This window comes from Saccopteryx leptura, chromosome 3 (assembly GCF_036850995.1).
Source record: "Saccopteryx leptura isolate mSacLep1 chromosome 3, mSacLep1_pri_phased_curated, whole genome shotgun sequence".
Taxonomy (NCBI): Eukaryota; Metazoa; Chordata; class Mammalia; order Chiroptera; family Emballonuridae; genus Saccopteryx; species Saccopteryx leptura.
Window position 1 is genome coordinate 117,085,814 of NC_089505.1, and position 22,263 is coordinate 117,108,076.

Genomic DNA, 22,263 nt, shown 5'->3' on the forward strand with positions numbered 1-22,263 from the left:
ATTCCTGTCTTTCTGTCCCTGTCTATCCCTCTCTCTGACTCTCTATATCTGTGTTAAAAAAAAAAAAAAAAAAAAAAAAGCCGCCATCTATCAAACATCTGCTAAGCACCAGCTGTTGGACATCTGTTACCTTTCATCTCTAACTGTCCTGTAGGGTAGCACATTTTCAGGATAAGAAAATTCTGAGAGGTTAAATGATTTGATCTAATGACTGTCATGGGATTCAAATCAGGTTTGTCTGATTCCAAGGCCAAGATCTTATACCCATGACCACAGTAAGTCTGCCTGTCTCCTTTTGGTGTGGGGAGCTTGGTATCATTGTCCTTCCAGCCTAAAGCCTTAGTGACAACTACTGTGACTTTCTGGAAATCTGCTGCCAGTAAGACTCAGGACTAATATACAAGGCACCTGCTTTGATTATGGTACATAACTTGGTGACCAATCTCATTTGCCCTTTTTTTGTGTGTGTGTGTATTTTTCTTTTTTTTTTTTTTGTATTTTTTTGAAGCTGGAAACGGGGAGAGACAGTCAGACAGACTCCCGCATGCATCCAACCGGGATCCACCCGGCACGCCCACCAGGGGCGATGCTCTGCCCCTCCGGGGCGTCGCTCTACTGCGACCAGAGCCACTCTAGCGCCTGGGGCAGAGGCCAAGGAGCCATCCCCAGCGCCCGGGCCATGCTCAAATGGAGCCTTGGCTGCGGGAGGGGAAGAGAGAGACAGAGAGGAAGGAGGGGGGGTGGAGAAGCAAATGGGCGCTTCTCCTATGTGCCCTGGCTGGGAATCGAACCCGGGTCCCCCGCACGCCAGGCCGACGCTCTACCGCTGAGCCAACCGGCCAGGGCCTGTGTGTATTTTTCTGAAGTTGGAAACAGGGAGGCAGTCAGACAGACTCCCGCATGCGCCCGACTAAGATCCACCCGGCACGCCCACCAGGGGGCGATGTTCTGCCCATCTGGGGGGTTGCTTTGCCGCAATCAGCCATTCTAGCGCCTGAGGCAGAGGCCACAGAGCCATCCTCAGCGCCCGGGCCATCTTTGCTCCAATGGAGCTTTGGCTGCGGGAGGGGAAGAGAGAGACAGAGACGAAGGAGAGGGGAAGGGGTGGAGAAGCAGATAGGCGCTTCTCCTGTGTGCCCTGGCCGGGAATCGAACCTGGGACTCCCGCACGCCAGGCCGACGCTCTACCACTGAGCAAACCTGCCAGGGCCTGTCATCCTGTCATTTGCCCTTTGTTGACCAAGTTCATGGGCCAGGATTTCTTTGTTGTCCAGACTTCAGTCTTGACTAGATAATTCACTCTCTGACTTCCTTTTTTTTTTTTTTTTTTTAGCACACATGTGCACATGTGCAAGCAAGAGAGAGAGAGACAGGAAGGGAAAGAGACGAGAAGCATCAATTCTTTGTTGTTGCACCTTAGTTGTTCATTAATTGCTTTCTCATATGTGCCTTGACTTGGGGGCTCCAGCCAAGCCAGTGGCCCTTGCTCAAGCTAGCAACCTTGAGCTTCAGGCCAGTGACCTTTGGGACTCAAGCCAGCAACCATGGGGTCATGTCTATGATCCCACATTCAATCCAGCGACCCTATGTTCAAGCCAGGTGAGCCTGCACTCAAGCCAGAGACCTCAGGGTTTTGAACCTGGGTCCTCTGTATCCCAGACTGATGCTCTATCCACTGTGCCACTGCCTGGGGCTTTGACTTTTTTTTTTTTTTTAAACTCATTTTTAGAGAGGAGAGAGAGAGGGGAGGGGAGGGGAGGAGCAGGAAGCATCAACTCCCATATGTGCCTTAACCAGGCAAGCCCAAGGTTTTGAACTGGTGACCTCAGTGCTCCAGGTTGAGGCTTTATCCACTGTGCCACCAAAGTCAGGCCTGACTTCCTTTTTGTTAACTTCCTTTATTTTTTCCTTTATTCTCTTTTTCCTTCTCCCTTTCCCCCCTCCATCCCTTCCTCCTCCTCCTCTCCCTCTCTCCTCTCTCCTCTCCTAGCTACTAGGAATATTGAGAATGAAGAAGACATGGCTCCTGTACTCTCTGAGTGCAGGAGATGGGCACATAAACTCGGAGTTACAGTGCAGGATGATGGCTGTCATCACTGTTCCCAGGTTCTGTGGGAGCCCAGGGGAGGGTGCAAACCCAGCCTATATTGGACGTTGGGACCCAGAAGTTAGTATGCAGTCCTTCCTTCAAGGAGCCCAGAGGAAGAGAAACTTCCCTTTGATCAAGGTGTCAGCGGACACAGGTGGGAATGGCCAACTCTTTGGAGGGAAGGAGAAGGCTGAGATAATGACTGAATTTGGTCGTGAAGAGTGAATAGGTGTTTACTAGGTAAAGAAGAGGAAGGGAAGCTTAGTGTTTAGGGAACAGCGAAATGTTTGATGTAGTTGAGTGTCCTGTGAGGAGCAGATGGAGCTGATAAGGTAAATGGAGGCCAGGTCATGAAGGGTATTGGATGACAGGATGAAGAATTTTGGATTGTGATGCCCTGGCTGGATGGTTTGTTTGGTTAGAGGACTGTTGCAATATGTAATGGTTGCAGGTTTGATCCCTGGTCAGGGCACATACAGGAGCAGATCGATGTTTCTCTCTCTTTCTGCCCCATTCTCTCTAAAATCAATAAATTTTTTTTTTTTAAATCTTGAAAACTTAAAAAATAATTTTGGACTATGGACAATAATTTAAAGCAGAAGAATGTCATGATCACATCACCCTGTAGGGAAAACACGCAAGTTTGTGTGGAGGATGAACTAAAGGGGGTCAAATTAGCAGGCGCCAGCTGGGGCTCTCCTGACCCAGAGCAAGCTCTGAGCCTTGCCAGTTCCGCAGAATGGGGAAGTTCAAACCCTCTACACATTTTCTGCAGGTTCCTGGGATTTATACTTTTATGGTCTCCTCTTGCCAAAGGTTCTGGACAGGCCTTCTCTGTTTTGTTCCCATTAGTGCTGTTACAGAAATAAGAGCCTTCATTGACTTCCCCGAGGAATTCTGTCATATCAGGCATTTTGTAAGTTTAGAGTCCCTCTGAGAGACTGAGAATCTTGGGGAAGGGTTTACATCACAACATGCCACTAGCTTCCTCTCCTCTTCCTCCCCTCGATGCCCTCTCGCCCTTTCTCCCAGATTGCCCTGGAAACTCCAGGTTGTTTTACTCTATTATAAGAAGCTGTTCAGCCTTCCTCAGCCCCTGATGCCAATTTTCATACACACATTAAGGAGCTCAGCAGAACAAATTACCATTTAACAGCATGCCCTCACCTCATAAAGCGGTTGCAGAAATAAACATTCTTGAATATTTGCAAAGCATGTAAAGATTAAAGGTTTAAGACAGTAGTTTGAGCAAAGTGATTGTCTCCCCTTCTGAGACCCCCCTAAAACAGCAGAAAAGGATATAAGTAGGTGGCATACAATGATGGCTTAACAGACTGAAGGAAGCCATACCTCAGATGTAGGCAATGGAAGTGACAGCCAGTCTTCCTGGAAAAATCCCAGAGAGGCTCTGAGTTCATAATTATCAAGTACTGAGGACAGATAAAAAGGCCTAAAAACTAGGCTGTTCGTAGGTTTTTCTATGCTGATGCTTGCAAAGCCCCACCCCCAGCTCCAGAATGGAGGGCAGCTGGCACTTACCTCCAGACAAACAACACACACACACACACACACACACACACACACACACACACACACAGGCGCTTCTGCACATGTAGCAAGAACATAGAAGGTTCATTTTATAGAAATCCAATAAATCTCTAGGGAAATGTCCAGCATGTTTAGTATGGTGTTGGCATACCAGAATAAAACTTTTGTTATTCTGACATTTACAAACCACCCTTCGATTCCTCCAGCAATCACCCACCCATTGACCCTAGAATCAAGCCTACCAGAAACCTCCTCATCCTTTCTGTCCAGGAGGGTGACTGTATCAGGGAAACAGATACAGCAACAGAAGAAACATATAGCCACAGAGGAAACCAACTAAATTACTGAAATAGATCAACTTGGTCCGTTATTTCATAAACAGGCAACCAGGAGTGGCAGAGTTATGAAGGCAGCTAGAAGCATCAGGAAGAGAGACAAACAGAATAAGTGATTCTAGGAAATAGAGTTGTAACGGCACAGCAGACTCTTTAGAAATTCTAATTATATCCTCAGATCTGAGAAGGCACTACCACCATAAAACAAGGTTGCCAGTGTAAGGGAACAATTGGAAAATAAGAGATAGCTTTTGGAAATTAAACATAATGATAGCTAAAATAAGATATTCAAGAAACTACTTGGAAGATAAAATTTTAAAAAAGCCCTAAAATAGAGCAAAAACACAAAGATGTTAAAGGAAAAAATAAAAGTCATAGATCAATCCAAGAGGTCCTTATGAAGACTGCTAGTTGTCCTCTAAAATCTGTTCACCTATTTTTGGGAGGGTGACTTTTAACTAACCAACATTTTCCAGTGTCCTTTGCAGTTAGATACAATCATATGATTTAAGTTCTTGCCAATGGAAAATGATTAGAAATGGTACGTGACATTTCTGGCCTAGACCTCAGGAAAGCAGGTATGCCTTCCCCTCCTTTTCGTTTCCCCTTTCACTAGCTGTTCCCTGCAGGAACCCAGCTTTGCTGGTTGCAGACTACACAGTGTCCTCCTGTAGACTTGCCAGAGAAAACACAGGATACCTGTTAAATTTGAATTTCAGGTAAACAATGAATCATTTTTAGTAGAAGTATGTCACAGTTACTGCATCTTAGTGGATGGCAGAGCAACAGGATAAAAGGAACTGGGTTCTTGAATTTAGCATGTAGCAACACTGCCCTAGTCACCTGGATGCTCACTGCACAACTGCACTTTTTTTTTTTTTTTAACTCCAAGCCACTACTTTGTTGGATCTCTTTACACACCCTAATCATTCACCCTAATACTTAGAGGTCAGTTTCTGTCATAATAAGACTGTGGCACATCTTCTTATATATGGTGTCTTATTGCCACTGGCCATTTATTCCCCACATTTTAACATACCCCAAATTGGGATGTGTTCCGTAATTGATGCTGTTTTAGATCAAATGAAATATGTCACAAAAAAGAGATGAGGCAGTGATCTCAACAAGATGGCAGAAAAGAAAGTCCCAGCCTTCACTCTCCAACAGAGACACTGACTTAACAACAATATATGGACCAAAATACCTTTTGAGAACTCCACAAATCCACAACCAACACAGGTTGTTCTTGGGGTGATGGTGGGGGTGAGAGGGGGAAGTGTGAAACATATGCTCAACATTCTGGATTTTCAGAAGGCTGCCTGAAAAACTGGTTTCTGTCTCACCTGATTTGGGGTACTGATGGGGAGCCAAAATGCTCTGGATGATACTGAACACAGCCTACTTTTGGCTGCTGCTGAGTAGATAGCTTGAGGCTGTAGCACCAGAAAACCTGCATTACCACAAACAGACACCAGAGAGAGCAAGAGACAGAAAAATTGAAAAAGAAAGCCCAGCCTCTCTAATTGAGACAATAGCCCCACAAGCCCAGAAAAATCACATCCACTAAAAAAGTTTTGCGAGGTCTCCAGAATATCTAACCAGGATGATTATTAAAAGTCTTCCCCTGCCTGAAGCCAGTTGTATTTGAAAAATTATGCAAAGAAAACAAGAATATCAGCAAAGAGAGAGAAGATTTAAAAAAAGAACCATGCCTGACCAGGCGGTAGCACAGTGGATAGAGCGTCGAACTGGGATGTGGAAGACCCAGGTTTGAGACTCCGAGGTCACCAGCTTGAGCGTGGGCTCATCTGGTTTGAGCAAAGCTCACCAGCTTGGACCCAAGGTTGCTGGCTTGAGCAAGGGGTTACTCGGTCTGCTGTAGCCTCATAGTCAAGGCACATATGAGAAAGCAATCAATGAACAACTAAAGTGCCACAACGAAAAACTGATGATTGATGCTTCTCATCTCTCTCCGTTCCTGTCAGTCCCTATCTATCCCTCTCTCTGACTCTCTGGTTCTGTAAAAAAAAAAAAAAAAAAAAAAAAAAAGGTAAAAAAAAAAAAAAAAGTTGAAAAAAAGAACCAAACAGAATCTTGGAGCTGAAAAATACAATAACTGAATTGAAAAATTAATTAGAGAGGATTAACGGCATTTGAGCAGAAGAAAGAATTAGTGAACTCAAATATAGATCATTTGATGTTATTGAGTCAGAGAAACACAAACAAAAAAGAATGAAGAAAAATGAAACAAGACTATGGGACTTACAGGATACTATAAAACAGACCAATATAGGCATACTTTGGAGATATTTTGGGTTCTGTTCTGGACCACAGCAATGAAATATGTATTGCAATAAAGAAAACCATCATCTTTTTTGCTGGTGGAGTGCCTTGCCTTCAATTACTAAGAAATGCGACATCTGTGAAGTGCAATGAAGCAGACGACAATGAAACAAAGTATGCCTGTATATTCGTATATTCATTATGAGAGTTACAGAAGAAAAAGAAGCAAGAAAGGGAAAGAAAGCTCATTAAAAAAAATAATATCCAGCCTGACCAGGCAGTGGTGCTAGGGCATTGGACCGGGACATGGAAGACCCAGGTTTGAAACCCCAAGATCACTGGCTTGAGTGTGGGTTAATCTGGCTTGAGCACAGGCTCACCAGCTTGAGCATGGAATCACTGGCTTGAGTGTGGGATCATAGACATGACTCTGTGGTCGCTGGCTTGAGCAAGGGGTCACTCGCTCTGCTGTAGCCCCTAGGTTAAGGCACATATGAGAAAGCAATCAATGAACAACTCAGATGCCGCAACGAAAAATTGATGCTTCTTATCTATCTCCCTTCCTGTCTGTCTGTCCCTATCAGTCCCTCTCTCTGTCTATCTCTGTCACTAAATAAATAAATAAATAAATAAGTAAATATCTTAAAAGAGTTTAAGAATCCACTCAAATTTTGTGCAAATGTTTCCTTTCTTGCACCCTGGGTGAGGTTGTGAACTTTGACCAGATGAATTGCAGAAGGCTGTAATTTGAACCTAGGGCAAGGATATGGATGAGAAGTCTCCTGTTGCTATGGTGATTGTAACAAGGGCTCACTGTACCACATATGGCTCAGGTGGAATCATCCTGGAAGCCTGCAAAGCTCAGCTCCTGCTCCCCAGTGTGTCAGTGTGTCAAATCTCAGACAGATAATGACCTTATTGGTTAATAAATTGTCAACCTAAAAGCCTCAACTTTTTAAAGATGTCAGCCTCAGCCTTCCTGAGCAGGTAACTATATATCACAACCATGACTTGTTGAGCCTGTCACCTCAACGCGGCTAACCTAAATGGTAACTCTATCATGGTTGTGAATTGTTGACCCAGTAATCTGAACTCCCTGGAGATGCTAGAACTTCTTTTTCAGTAAGTAAGTGGCTTTTCAAACTTACAAAAGCTTAGAATTAAATATAGAGATAATAAAAAAATAAAAACTATCACATTAATACTTTTGGGTTTAAAATAAGTGTGTGCGGTACTTCAAGTGTAATTTTGAAATAACATAATGTATTGAAGAATTTAGTAGATTAGCCTAATTTGATAGCTTAGACTTGTGAAGTATAAGAAAATTTAATTTTGTTTGTAAATAGTATTGACATATTTGACAACTAGATCTTCTAGATTTATGTTTTATATATATAAAAAATGTTTAAGTATCTGAAAAGGATTTTCTCATTAAGAATGAAAGTTGATTGATCAGTCATATAAAGGATGTAAAATAAAAAGAGAATATATAAAATAAATTCAGTTTAAAACACTTAATAGAATTACATTTTCTAAGTTTTAAAATACAATTGTTTAACACATTTAGATTCTTCTACCTGAATTACTAACTGAACAATAATAAAAGTTGCCTTTAAACTTAATTATATTTTTAGAGATAGAGAGAGAGATAAGAGAGAGAGATGAGAGAGAGGAGAGAGAGAAATAGGGGGGAGGAGTGGGAAGCATCAACTAGTAGTTGCTTCCTGTATGTGCCTTTACCCGGCAAGCCCAGGGCCTCGAACCTGCGACCTCAGCATTCCAGGTTGATGCTTTATCCACTGCACCACCACAGGCCAGGCAAACCTAGTTATTTTTATATAAATATAAAGAATTCAGCCTGACCTGCGGTGGCGCAGTAGGTAAACTGTCTACCTGGAACTAGTCGCCTGCTGAGGTCGCCAGTTCAAAACCTCGGGCTTGCCTGGTCAAGGCACATATGGGAGTTGATGCTTCCTGCTCCTCCCCCCTTCTCTCTCTCTGCCTCTCTCTCTCTCTCTCTCTCTCTCTCCTTCTCTCTGTACCCTCTCTCTAAAATGAATAAATAAAACCTAAAAACAAATAAGTAAATAAATAAAATTAAAGAAAAAAAGAATTCAGAAATAGAATAGTATATTTGAAATTGAACTTTTAAGACTTTAAGTAAGACCAAGGTTTTGAGTGTGTAGATGAAAGTTTTAATATTAAAATCCAAGATGCTGTAAGTAGTCTTTTGTGCTCACAAATCTGCTCCCAGCTAAAAAAAAAGATCATATGGACACTATTATTACCTGCATTTAGCAGATGAAGAAACTGAAGCCCAGAAAGGCTAAGAAACCAGCAGTCACCTCCATGTGTCTGGTTCTAAAGCCTGTGCTCTTAGCCAGTGTGCATGTGGCTTCTGCTGGACCAACCCCCTGAAAGTCAATCAAGTAATATATTTTGAAGTGATTCACTCAGTGGAAGCCCTTATGTATTATAAATTGACTTCATAGCTCAGCAGTCCATTTCAGCTCAAGGTAAGAGGCTTTATTGGCTCATGTAATAGAAATATCTGGCTGCAGGCAGAGTTGCTAGTCTCAAGCCCAGGGGTCCCCAAACTACGGCCCGCGGGCCACATACGGCCCCCTGAGTCCATTTATCCGGCCCCCGCCGCACTTCCGGAAGGGGCACCTCTTTCATTGGTGGTCAGTGAGAGGAGCATAGTTCCCATTGAAATACTGGTCAGTTTGTTGATTTAAACTTACTTGTTCTTTATTTTAAATATTGTATTTGTTCCCGTTTTGTTTTTTTACTTTAAAATAAAATATGTGCAGTGTGCATAGGGATTTGTTCATAGTTTTTTTATAGTCCGGCCCTCCAACGGTCTGAGGGACAGTGAACTGGCCCCCTCTGTAAAAAGTTTGGGGACCCCTGCTCAAGCCCTTCTCTCTGCTCATTGGCCCGAGTTGGCTCCACTCAGACTGTCTTTTCTCTTGTGGCACAAGATGACGGCAGTTATCTCTCTGGGCTCATGTACAGCTAGAAAGTGTGGCTGCTTCTCTCCCACTGTTCCCACAAAATCATCGCATGTCATCAACTCTGATGAACTCATGGGTCCATTGTGGAACCAACCACTGTAACTGGAGGAATGTGATGATTTAACTGCCCATACCTGGGGTTACAGGCTGACTCCTAGAGTTCAAGAGGAAGGAGCAGTCCTCCTTGAGAAGGTTGACTGGATGCCAGGTAGCAAAAGTAGATGTCCACTACAGTGGGCAAACTTAGCCCTCCTACTTGAAGTTCTCGGGAGTACCTCGCTATATCATTCATGTTTATTGCCGACATATACTCCTCCTCTTTGCCAAAAATCACAATACCATATAACTTAGTTGTGTAGCCTTTGTTCTTTCCATTATTTCATTTTGAGGGCAGAGCTATCTGTCTTGCCTTTCTTCAGTGATCAACCTAAAAGCTGTTCAGGAACTTGTTTGAATGAATGAAGCCCAGATTACAGGAGCCTAAGTTTGTTACCTTAGAAGAGAGATAAAGGAAAATGAAGGTGGAAAAGTGTTTTTGTGGCAGCTTTGCTGTGTAAGGAGGGAAAGTCAGGCTCACCAAACACATGCTGGTAACTTCTCTGTTAGGCTGATCCCTGATGGAGAGTGTTCCCGCGGCCTGCAAGGGGCAAGAAGCCCAGAGAAGAAACAGATGGAAGCTATTGGTTACTTTGCTTCGGTTTTGGCTCAGATGCAGGTTAGAATTGAGTCCTGGAGAGGGTTTGGGTTGTCATGTGCAATGTTGGTTGGGTTTAAGGGTTTTAGTTTCTATTTGTTGAATACCCCCATCAAGTTCCTGATACCCAAGGCCTGGGGCATGGAGTCAGGCAGGTCAGAAGGCTCCCAGAGTAGACCCTGGTCCTGGATCATGGTTAGACTGATACTGTGTTAACAGTGTGACAAATCTAGCCACAGACCCAGGCACGTATCAAACCATGGAGGGGGCAGATGGGGACAGAGCTGACATTCGTGCTGCCGGACTCCCAGTGAAGTGGAGCATTGTTCCAGAGATAGCGTGTCCGCAGACGTGGAAGGGTGCTGCTCAGTGCCATAGGGAAGGTGTGTGGGGAGCCTGGGCTGGAGACGCTGTGAAGTGGAACTGCTCACACTTTCCCTCCGGCAGTGCAGGGAAAGGATATCCTTAACAGCCTGCACCCATTCTGAGAACCTGACTGCAGTCATTCAGAAGCTAAGACTTCCTTAGGACCTGTGGGAAAACAGGAGCAGAGAGGCAGAAGGAGCCATTCAAGTGGTGGAGGGAAAAGCTCATTCCTTCTCTCTCCCACCTTCCTGCAGGGAGAGGTGAGTGAGGGAAGGCAGCCCCCTACGACACACCTTTCTCAGTGAGTGTGAGTCTGAGTTAAGGTGATGTGCTTCTTCTGAGGGTGAAGAGGGAACAGCCTACCCTCCTGGCCAAATGCAAACCCTGTGGGCACAGGACAGCTGTCCATCCCTCCTCACTGATGGCCTGCCAGACATGTGACCCAGCTGCCCCAGGCTGGGGATGGATGAGACCCAGTATGGGGAGCTGGCACCTTGGCAGCACATCAGGGGCAGTTAGAAACCCACACTATGGGGGAAGCCCGAGGGGTACTAATCTGAACCCTCCAGAAAAGTGGCCTTCACACTGGGCATGCATGCTCCTCGGGGCTCACAAACATTACCAAGGGGCATGTGAGCGTACTTAGCTTAAAGGGGGTCAATGTAAAGATGCTCAGCTTCCACATGTACTCTTTACAAAAATTAATCTGCCTCAGAGGAGTGATGCCGGGATGACAGTGGAATTGGAAGCTGCAGACTTCTCTCCCAGCAGAGATACTGACTTAACAACAATATACAGTCCCAAAAGCCTTAATGAAAATTCCAGGCACCAGCTGAGAAGTCACAGTACTCAGGCAAGTTAAAAGTCCAGAACAACTGCATTGAGACAGGTAAGAGCGGCCATTTCATGTCACCGACTATAGCCCTGCTCAAGGTGAATGAAGAGTTGACCTGGAATGCTGAGGTCATTGGTTTGAAACCCTGGGCTTGCCTGGGCAAGGCACATATGAGAAGGAACTACTAGGAGTTGATGCCTTCTGCTCATCCCCCTACCTCTCTATCTAAAATCAGTAAATAAAAAATCTAAAAAGAAGAAAACAGAAAAAAACCACAACTTATCAAAATTCGTGAGATGTAGCAAAAGCAGTGCTTTGAGGAAAATTTATAGCATCGAATGCATAATTAGAAAAGAGGAAAGATCTAAAGTGAATAAATCCTAGGCCACAAGTATCAAAGGTATTTTATGAGAAACTCAGAGCAAAGCCTGTTGGCACAAGAACTTTTGAAAATGCAAAACACCAGGAGATCTTGAATCCCCTGATTAGAAAGAAAAGAGGTGCGAGACTATTTATATACCAGTTTTTCTAAAGTTCAGGTTAAATCTATACTTATTTTTTATAGTATACTTATTTCCAGAGTAAAGAGCAATTGAATCTCTAAGACTCCTTAGTAGGAAAGGCAACAAAATTCCTGCAACATTCAGAAGTTTATTTTTATAATTATCTTCCATGAATTTTTGTAACCTTACAGCTGTATTTTCATTATAGAAAACTATGTGTTGCAATGTGGGAACGGTGCTGGTCCTCTCAAAGTTGTAAAAAATGCCATAGGAGGTTGAATTTGCTCATTAACTCTATGATAACCTGCTGAGCATAACCGCTATTATAATTAACAAATAAAATATCAAAACTGTTTCTTCTTACATTTATAAATAAAAACCAAAGTCCTCATGTGATCTCCAAAGGGCTGGGTAGTCTAGTGTCCTGCCACCCCTCTGACCTCACCTGGTCCAGCTGCCCTGGCTTCCTTGCTGGTCCCCCAATGCACCAAACAGGGTCCTTCTTTTGCACCTTTGAACTTGATGTTCCCTTGGCTTAGAAAAGTCCTCCCCCTAGGTATGTGTATGACTTGCTCCCTTACTTCATTGAAGTCTGTGTTCAAATGTCATTCCCTTAGGAAGGCCTTCCAGTGATCTCACCTAAAGTTAACCCACCCACCCAGTCCTGTTCTCACAAATCATCCTCCTCTATGCTTTTGTTTGCCCTTTCCCGCCCCCCACCAACACAAATCACTATCTGATACTTTATTATACATTTGTTTATTGTTTATTAGGTTTCCCCATCGGAATGTAAACTCCATGAAGGCAAGTTTTTGTTTACTGCTGTTTCCCCAGCACTGAAAAGTTCAGAGTTCCATGATAGGAAACAGCTTGCTTGGAAACCTGCACCAGGTGATTTAGAAGAGGCCAGCTATCAGAGCCAGAGATGACCTTGAAAAGGGAAGATCCCTCTTTGCCTTCTGTCTGGTAGATTACATTAGACAAGTAATGATTATATTAGAGTCAAGGCAAGAGAGGAGGAAAAGCAAAACCTACAAAAACAAGGCGTAGCCTGACCAAGTGGTGGCGCAGTGGATAGAGCATCGGACTAGGATGCGGAGGACCCAGGTTCGAGACCCTGAGGAGGGAACTCCAGTGGCGCAATCGGTCAGCGCATGGTACTTCTACGGAATGCTGAGACCCCGAGGTCACCAGCTTGAGCGCGGGCTCATCTGCTTTGAGCAAAGTTCACCAGCTTGGGCCCAAGGTCGCTGGCTCGAGCAAGGGGTTACTCGGTCTGCTGAAGGCCCATGGTCAAGGCACGTATGAGAAAGCAATTAATGAACAACTAAAGTGTCGCAAGGAAAAACTGATGATTAATGTTTCTCATCTCTCTCCATTCCTGTCTGTCTGTCCCTATCTATCCCTCTCTCTGACTCTCTCTGTCTCTGTAAAAACAAACAAACAAACAAACAAAAAAACCCCGTAAATTTAAGAGAAATAAGAGCCTAAGTAGGTAGCAATGCAGAAAGATTTCTTTTTGGAAATCTACCTACTTCTATTTCTACTTTGAAAATCCAATTAAATTTTAAAAGAGAGAATACATGATTCTTGGCATAGTTTTGTTATTTTGGCAACAAAAGAATACTTTAAAAGTACTTTAAAGTATTCCTACTAGGAACAATAACAAGGGACAAGTTGGGCAATCACAGAACTTTCCAGCCCTGGGGCCTTAGTGTTTCTGAAATGACACAGAGCCTTAAATTTCCATCTGCTAGTGCCTCCTGTAGAATTAAAGCCTTTAGACATCTTTCTCTGCACAAGAGAGCTGGTGTGTAATTTTGCAACAAATACACAATAACTTTTATGTACTTTTATTTACATATAATGGGGCAAAGAGAAGACAACAGGCAATGACTCAAAGACAGGTTTGAATAGATCCCTTTCATGGAATACGATTTGTAGTTATTTTATGCAGAATATATTATAAATGCATAAATAAGGAATAGCAGATACTGATATAGCTAATAGCTATTACATCTGTATTGTATTATTTTCCTTCATAATAAAACAGTTTATTACATAAGCAGGCACAATAGATAAGATTCCCATTTTCTAGAAGAGCAAGTTTAAGCTTTATATTCATTTAACCTAAACAAGCCTACCTGGAAAGATGTCAAAAGATACATTGTTGAATTAATAAACCTTGTTTGTTTGTTTGTTACAGAAAAGAAAAAGAAAGTGGAAGCGACCCCTGAGAATTCACAGAAGTCTTGGGGGTGAGGACCAGTCTTTCTAAAAGGGGTAAAGGAAGAATATGGAGTAACTCCAGCTGACACCTGCATTACAGATATATTATCTTTTTTCATCTCACTATCACAACACAGCTGAGGAAACTACAGATCAGAAAAGTGAAGTGACTTACCCAAAGTTATTCAGCTTAGTAGCAGAGCAAGCATTTGAAATAGTCTCTGTCTGACTCTAGAAACCATGTTCTTTCCAAAACACCACATAGCTTAAGAGAAAATTTGGCAAAGAGTGTATGTTCTGTTAAGTGACAGCTGAAGGAATGAACAAATGTTTTGTAGAAAACGTGACAGTTAATTTGGTCTTTTTGAAAGACCAAAGGTAGACCAGTAGAAAGAAGGAGCTTGAACAAAACATTTTAGGATTAGACAGGAGCTGTCCAGGAAACATTGAATATATCAGCTTGGCTGGATCTTAGGGTGTTGAAGGAGTATATTAGGAAATAAAGTCTCCAAGGACCAGAGTGTGAAAGATCATGTCTGCTACATTAAGGGATTTGGGCTTCACTATGAGTCCGTGGGGAGCATTAAGTGGTGGAGTAATAGGTCAGACACTAATTTAGGAAATTCTGGGGTGCAGGGTTACCAAATAGATTTGTTGTGAACGTTCCAGTGACTAATCTAAAGCAGTCTATTCTCTCTGACTCTGAGAGGTTGGTGTTAAAACCAACCCTGATCTAAAGGTTCACACAACCAATAGTTGGCAGCAGTGTTCCAAAAAACTGATGCGCCCTACCTCCAAGTAGCAGCTTCTCCTGCCAACTCCAGGGCTTATGATAGGATTTGATCACCTGGTGGATAGTATGAGTAGGTGGGAGGGCAGTCTGTGTGGAGGTAACCCCAAAGACCCATAGAGGAAAGAGTATCTGGAGGTCAGAGAATAGAGTGACCAATGCCTGGAGGATGGGTTAGGTGGGGTGGGGCAGTGGAAAGAGATGAAGCTGTATCTGAGAGCTGGAAATTGATCACGAATGGCCTTGAATTTCCAGGTTAAGAAATCTGAACATTATCCTGAGGGAACCAGGTACCGAGGGAAGGTTTTAAGGAGAAAGGCATGACTACACATGCATTTTAGGAAGATCATCAAGATTGCAGTATAGAGTATGCAGAGAACAGAACAGCGAAGAGGTGCTTAAGTGAATCCGGAAGAGATAGATGATGAGTGGTCCACACTAGTGTCAGCAATTGCAATAGGTAGAAGGGGTCAGATTTCTAGACTAGAAATAAAAGTCATAGAATGAGAAAGGGGACATTAAAAATGTTATGACAGAAGAAAGTTAATATTCTTCCTCTGCTCTTAGATACACATTCTCAATTGTTGGATTTTCTGCCTAAAACCGCACTGGAAACACTCAGATTGTGGAGTGGCACTGAGTCCAAATTCTAGTTCATTCATTCAGCAGTCCTGACCAGAGTCTGTGGTGGAAACTGGGACAAAAGAATGACTTAGCAGTTCCCTCCCTAGTCTGATGGAAGGACAGGTTAAAACGTGGAGAGTGCTTTGCTGGGGGAAAGAGAGGACGCTTCTGGGGCCCAGTGGGGAAATCCACCCTATCCAGGCTCCCAAGGAGAGAAGATTTTGAGGCCAGAATATCAGATAAAGAACTTCACAAAACTGTCAGTGACCTTAACTAAGCACTGGAAAAGAAAGGGGCCTGGGAGCAGCTCCATAACCAATTACTCCTTAGTCAGAAACCGTAAACATCACCTAATGCGCGATCGGTATCTCAGTGAGCTACTTTGCTCAAGATCCCGGGGCTAAACTAGCCACCGTCATTTACTCCTGGAACAAACACAACTCCCAGAAGACACACAAGGTAGTATCCCCAAGAGACTTCTGGACCACCGCTGGGAGTGGCCAGGCCGTGATTGGTGGGGTCCTGGGCCACGCCCCTCGCCTAACCAATGATGCGGTTCTGATTGGTGGAGATATCACACAGTCCCACCCCTCATGCGAGGCTGCGAAGGGAGGCTAGGCGTGTAGGTTTGCGATAGACAGCCGAGTGGATCCTGCAGCACAGCTTTTACAGTTTGGGCAGGATAAACGACCACCTGGGCCCCATAATCTATACCCGCGGTAGACCGCGGTCCCTAGGGAAAGGCTTCAAGGGACCGGAAGCTGTGGCACCTAAAGCATTGTGGGCCACGGCCGGGCGGGCTCCGGGCGCCTGCGCGCACTTCGCATTTTGGGAAATGGCGGGCACTCGGCGTGTAGGCGCAAACCCTGTGCGGGGAGGGAATCAGGAAGCGGGTGCTTGGGTCTTTTCAGACCCGGATTAAGAGCGCCGGGGTGGGGCGAGGGCTCTGCCCACCTTCTGGGTCTCGGGCGCGTGGGCACCAAGGAACCGCGTGGGTTCTAAGCGCCATCTGCTTTGCATCCTTAAACTTTGGCCTCTAGCGCACCCCTCCCACTGCACGTCGGTTTTCTTCCCACCCGCCAGAGCGCCTCCATAGTACAGTATTGAGTCTCGAGTGCATCCCTGGCAGCTTGAGCCACTGACTCGACTCAGCAATCTTGTCTTCAATGCCGCAGGGTAAAGCTGACAAGAGATAACGCCTATCAACAGAAGATTTTCGGGGGCACGTGATACGGCTTCCTCCGTCCCACTTAATCTCTGTTCTGGCCCCAGCCCTTATCAGTTAATAGCGCTGCCCTCAGGCTCAGGCAAGGCAGTCTTTCTCTGAACCTCCTCTTTTTGTGAGATGGGTATGGATAACTCCTCAGGTTCCCTGTACCTAATAATGCACAGTTCATGGGCACTTCTAAGCACTTTGTACCTGTTTTCCCTTCTTCACCCCCTTCATAACCCGTGTTCACGTCAAGATTTTATAGCTTTGCCTGCGTGCATTTATGAAGGCTTCAACAGGCAATTTTCCCTGTAGATTTTGTCAGCAGAGCTTCTTGGTGCTGTATTTCATCAACTATTTGTGTGCCTGCTGCGTGCCAAGCCCTGCAACTAGTGCTGTAGACCCAGATGAACCAAATAGACTTCTTCCCATTAAGTTGAGACTAGTGGGAAAAATTAAAATTTGTGATAAAGGGTGGAAGGGTATTGTCATAGGAAAGGAAGAGGAAGTGCTCTTGAAATTCTGGGGGAGAGGAGGATGGACAGGAATCAAGTCTTTAGAAAGGATCTAAGTTGGAACCAAGGGAGGCATCTCCAAATGGAACTGATAGAAGGCAGCTTGACAGCTCACTGGGCTCATGAAATGAACATGGTTCATTGTGTGTGTGTGTGGGGGGGGGGGGGCAATAGGGTGTGTGGGTCAGGAATGGGGTAGGGGTTGTGCAGTATAATTGCTAAAAGCAAGGGTTTTAGCCTATTTGCCCTGAGATTACAGGCATATAACTTGTTTGAGCCTGTCAAATGCAGATATAGTACCTAGCTCACATTTAAGATAATGCATATCAAGGCCTGAACATCAAGATTTGCACATTGGTATCATTTTTGTGAATACCAACTATCATATGTGAAGCAAAATGAGAATGCCTTGAATGCCAAGATTCGTAAGTTTTCTCTGGGTAGGGATCATACAGATTCTTGAACATAGAGGGTGTTGATCATAGGTGCTTGGAAGGGACTTGAGGGAGAGTCAAAAGTCTACAGCAACCATAGCAGTTGCAATTGCTTGCTTTTCTCCCACTCCCACTCAAATCTCCCTACCCTTAACCCACAAGTATTTCAAAACCATGTTTCTAAAAACCAGCCATTTATATCTGTTTAGGTAAGTTACAGAGGGAGTATGGTGATGTATTTACAAGTTGGTTTGTCCAGATATACTATAACTTAGTGTCTGTATTTAATATTGACAACCAAAAAATATATATATAAATATCTTCCATCTATACACAGCAGGGCAGGAGCATCCACGTGTTCTTGAGTAGTGAGTTCTCAGCCTCCCACGGCCCTCCTTTCATGGTGATCGTCTGGCCCTCAGTGCAAAGGAGGCTAGAACCTGGAAGCCTAGTCTGGCCCATCCCCTGTCCTCCCTCCACTCCAGTGCTCCCAACTGGTCTCAGGCAAGGAAAGATTAATTTGAGTGGTTGGGTAGGAAGAAATAGGAATGGGCGAATCCGAATGCAGCTTGACCCCTAGGGTGGGGAGATTCTGGGTCACAGAAGTGAGTGGCCACAGCCACCCCTTGGGGTGGAAGCCTCGTAGTTCGTAGTTCGATTAGTGTGTCCTTGGTCATAGGTCCAGCCCTACAGATTAGCTTGGTGAAAAAGGCAAGTGTGTCTAGGCAGGACTTGGTCCCCCACGCTCAGGCACTGAACCATTCAGGGTAAAGCCTGGAGTGTGGGTACAGGAGACTGGCTGATAAAAAAATAATAATAAAATCAGTAATAAAAAATTATAAAATCTGTTGCTTGTCTAAATAGATCTGAGCAACAGTTGCTTTTGTTAAAATCCTGGAAGTGTTAAAGTCCTGAATATTCTTCTGGACATCACTGTTGGATGAAAAAAGAAGCCCCAGGCCCAGCTCCGCTAAGATCTGTCAGTTTGGAAGTCTCGTCCAGCCGCCTGTGCTCTGAGAGATCCTTGGGGCTGCTGGGAGCAGGCCGGGCCGCTGGTGTGGGGCGCCTCACACTTGGGAATCAGCCCCTAGGGGGTGGAACAGCTCCTCAGGTGTCTTGTCACTTTGGCTGGCTCCTCCCTGCCGGAAACCAGAAGCAATCTCATCGAAGGTCCGGCCTTTGGTCTCAGGAACTTTGAAGTAAGTGAAGATGAAGAACAGAACCAGAAGCACAGTGAAGATGATGAAGACGTAGGGACCACACAGTTGCTGAAAAACACAGACACAATTGGTTGTCTTGACCCTACATTCTGGCTGTAGGACCTTGGATAAGTCACTTGACTCTTAGACCTCTGACCTGAGAAAGGGAATACCTACTTACAACTTAGGCGTGCTGGGATGATTAAATGAGAGTCTGCCTGCTGCACTTGGTATATAATAGGCTCCAGGGAACAGGTTCCCATTGCAGAGCAGAATGAAGACAATTCAAAGCCAAGGAAAGAACCCTGGAGAGCTCTGGGCAGGCGAAAAATGGTGCATGTAGAGAAAATGGGGGTTCTTACCTCCACATACTGGAAGCACATGCCCACAATGAAATTTGAGGTCCAGTTGGAGAAGCCAGCAACAGCAATGGCAGCTGGGCGAGGACCCTGACTGAAGAGTTCAGCCACAATGAACCATGGAATAGGGCCAGGACCAATTTCAAAGAAGGCCACAAAGCCAAAGATGGCCACGATGCTCAGGTATGACAACTGGGGTACCTGTTCCTGTTATGGATAAGAGACGGGGAGGAAAGTTAGAACAAAAATTGTAGAGGCAGCCAGGGCAGGGCTAAGATCTCTGGGCTGGACAGCAGGAGGCCTGGGGATGATCCTGGATTTGCAACGTGACTTAGGTCTCCTGCCTTGGGTCTCAGTTTCTTCATCTGAACAAAATGATCTATGCTCTGCAAGGTGCTTGTGAGCTCTGGTTTACCCTCTGGGAATGGTCATGTGAATACCATTTCTCTGGGTAGGGATCATACAGATTCTTGAACGTAGAGGGTGTTGATCATAGGTGCTTGGAAGGGACTTGAGGGAGAGTCAAAAGTCGACAGCAACCATAGCAGTTGCAATTGCTTGCTTTTCTCCCACTCCCACTCAAATCTCCCTACCCTTAACCCACAAGTATAGGAGGTGATAAGGGGTCCTTGTGGTCCCCTGTCTCTGGGTGGGGACTGGTCTGCCTATGGCAGGAGTATGTGGATGAACATTTCTGAGGTGGGTGTTAGAAGCCTTGTAAGGCACCCAATTCAGGGCTGGCACAACATAGGCCTCAGACATCACTCCCTTCAAGGAGGCCACAGTAGAGGCTGTGGGTTTTAGCTCAAATCCCAGATCTGCCCTTCATCACTTGCTGGGTCCACACTGCTCAGTAATCATATGACTTTCTAAGCCTTGATTCGGCTGTAAATTAGCATACTGGTGCTTTTCTTGATAAGAGATTTAGGGTTGTCACAGAGGTTCCATTGGGGCCAGCAGACCTGAGGTCAATGCTTGGCTTTGTCTTTTACCTGCTGCATTACTAAACTCAGTGGGACTAGGTTTCCACACCTGTAAAATGCAACTAAGTTGTGAGAAGTGAGTAAGATCGGGCATGTGTCTATGCCTCTATGGGTCAGTTCCTTATTTTATTTTTTAAGAGACAGGAAAGGCGAGAGATGAGAAGCATCAACTTATTGCATCACTTCAGCTGTTCATTGATTGCTTCTTATGTGTGCCTTGACTGTGGGCTTCATTCAAGCCAGTGACCTTTGGGCTCAAGTGATCGATCATGACATCATGTTGATGATCTCACACTCAAGCTAGCAACCCTGCACTCAAGCTGACAACCTTGGGGTTTTGAACTTGGGACCTCAGCATCCCAGGTCGACGCTCTATTCACTGTGCTACCAACAGTCAGGCCAGGCCGTTCTTAAGATAAGTTGAGGCTACAGGTGAAGACTTTGAAAAAGTTCGTATTGGGCAAAGCAAGCCCTGGGAAGAGGGAACTTGGGGTCTGGGGCTGGAGTTGCTGTGATAAGAAAGCACCATGCAGGGAGGAGCCAATTCAAGGCAGGATATGAGTGGGTAGAGTCCAAAACTAGGGAGAGCAGCACCCCAGCCTCTGGGTGCTGGTGGCCAGGCACTGAGGCTGAGATAGGCACTTTGGGATCTGAAGCCCACATGAGCGTTGAACCCTGCCACCTCGCCCCCACAGTGTGGTAGCTTACCAGTAATGCCAGCGCGATGGTCATGAGCACAGCACAGCCTGCCATGCCAGCCAGGCCAATGAGGTGCAGCGTTCGCCGGCCAGCTCGTTCCACCACAAACAGCTGTGGGCAGAGAGAATGTCAGCGCCACCCCACCTGGAGCCCCTCTGAACCTCCCAACCCAGAGGCTTACCCCAAGAGTGGGAAAGCCACATGGCACTGCAGAGACCAAGGGGAAGACGGTATCACTCCCTCTTGGGGCTTAGCTTGGGGGCCACACGGGGTGAGGGGAAGGGAGCTGCCCCTAAAGAGCCAGATGGCTGAGCATCCTGACTGTGACCTCGGGCAAACCATCCCACTTCTCTGAGCATCAGTGTCATCAGCTGTTTGATATGTGTAACGAACTGGTCAAGTTGAGGATAAAATGACATAGCACTTAGAGAGCACATGACACATGCCTGGCTTGCAATAAATGCTGCCATTCAGTCATGAGGCCCTGAAGCCCTAAGCTGGATCCCGGCTGCTGACTGGTGGTAGGCAAGGACGCAAAGACTCACCGACACGACCGTGAAGGCTGTGTTGACGATGCCGGAACCAATGGTGGCATACACAGGCTGCTGTACCTCCGCCTTCTCGAAGATGCTTGTGGAATAATAGAAAATCTATGGGACAGAGAAGTCATTGGGGCTCAGCCAGGTACTGTGGCCCTTCCCCTGCCTTTGTCCTGGTGGGGACAAGACACAGGGTGTGTAAAGAATGAAGAGGAAGCTGCACTAGTTTGGTTCTAAAGGAACCTAATTTGGCAGGAGCTTGTTCGTTATTTTAAGTCTGGGCACTGTTCATAGGCTGTTCTTGGCCATAGGAAGGGTGGGTGAGGGGCACTCACAGCGTTGATGCCGGACAGCTGCTGGGACAGCTGCAGCACCACAGCAATGAGGATGGGCTGGCGGTAGGCAGGTGAGCGGAACAGCTCCAGGATGGTGACCTTCTTCTCCCGCATCATCTGCCGACTCTCCTCCTTCATCTCCTGCAGGTCGCGGGTCACATCCGCTGTCCCGCGCAGCTTCTTCAGCACTGGGGGGACCGGAGGGAAGGTGGGAGTGGCTCAAAGCGGGAAGGCGGCCAGGGCCAGGGGATGGGGAGGAGGGCAGGGCGCTGCCCGTACCACTCTTGGCCCGGTTCTCCTCGTTGCGGTTGATGAGCAGAAAGCGGGGGCTCTCGGGGCAAAAGGGCAGCAGGATGCACTGCACCAAGGCTGGGATGAAGATGATGCTCAGCAGCAGGGGCCACAGCTCCTTGTTGCCCATGATGGAGTCCAGGCCGAACACCTGAGGAGGCAGGGTCGGAGGAGGCAGCTGTGAGCACCCTCTCCCCATGCTGGCCCACTGCACCTGGTGGCCGTGGCAGGCTTTATCCAATGCTGCTTTAGGAAAGGCCTGCAGTTCTGAAACTCTGCCATTCACACGAGGCTTTAACTTTTCTGACCTCAGTTCTCTCACTTGGAAGATGGGGAAAGGAGACCCACTTCCCAGCATTAGTGGGAGGATAAATGGCACAGGCTGT

The 22,263-nt window shown here is 45.7% G+C and overlaps 1 protein-coding gene across 1 annotated transcript in view; it reads right to left on the reverse strand.

Annotated features, from left to right (window-relative positions):
* Window positions 1–17,649: 17,649 nt before the first annotated feature.
* SLC2A1 (solute carrier family 2 member 1) overlaps window positions 17,650–22,263 on the reverse strand; it is a 29,465-nt gene continuing 24,851 nt past the window's right edge. The window contains exons 5-10 of the mRNA XM_066376036.1: window positions 21,866–22,028; window positions 21,587–21,774; window positions 21,258–21,362; window positions 20,722–20,823; window positions 19,034–19,237; window positions 17,650–18,740 (exon numbers count right to left, since the gene is read on the reverse strand). Coding sequence (XP_066232133.1) covers window positions 18,540–18,740; window positions 19,034–19,237; window positions 20,722–20,823; window positions 21,258–21,362; window positions 21,587–21,774; window positions 21,866–22,028 — 963 coding nt within the window. The 3' untranslated portion in view covers window positions 17,650–18,539. The remainder of the gene's footprint in view (window positions 18,741–19,033; window positions 19,238–20,721; window positions 20,824–21,257; window positions 21,363–21,586; window positions 21,775–21,865; window positions 22,029–22,263) is intronic.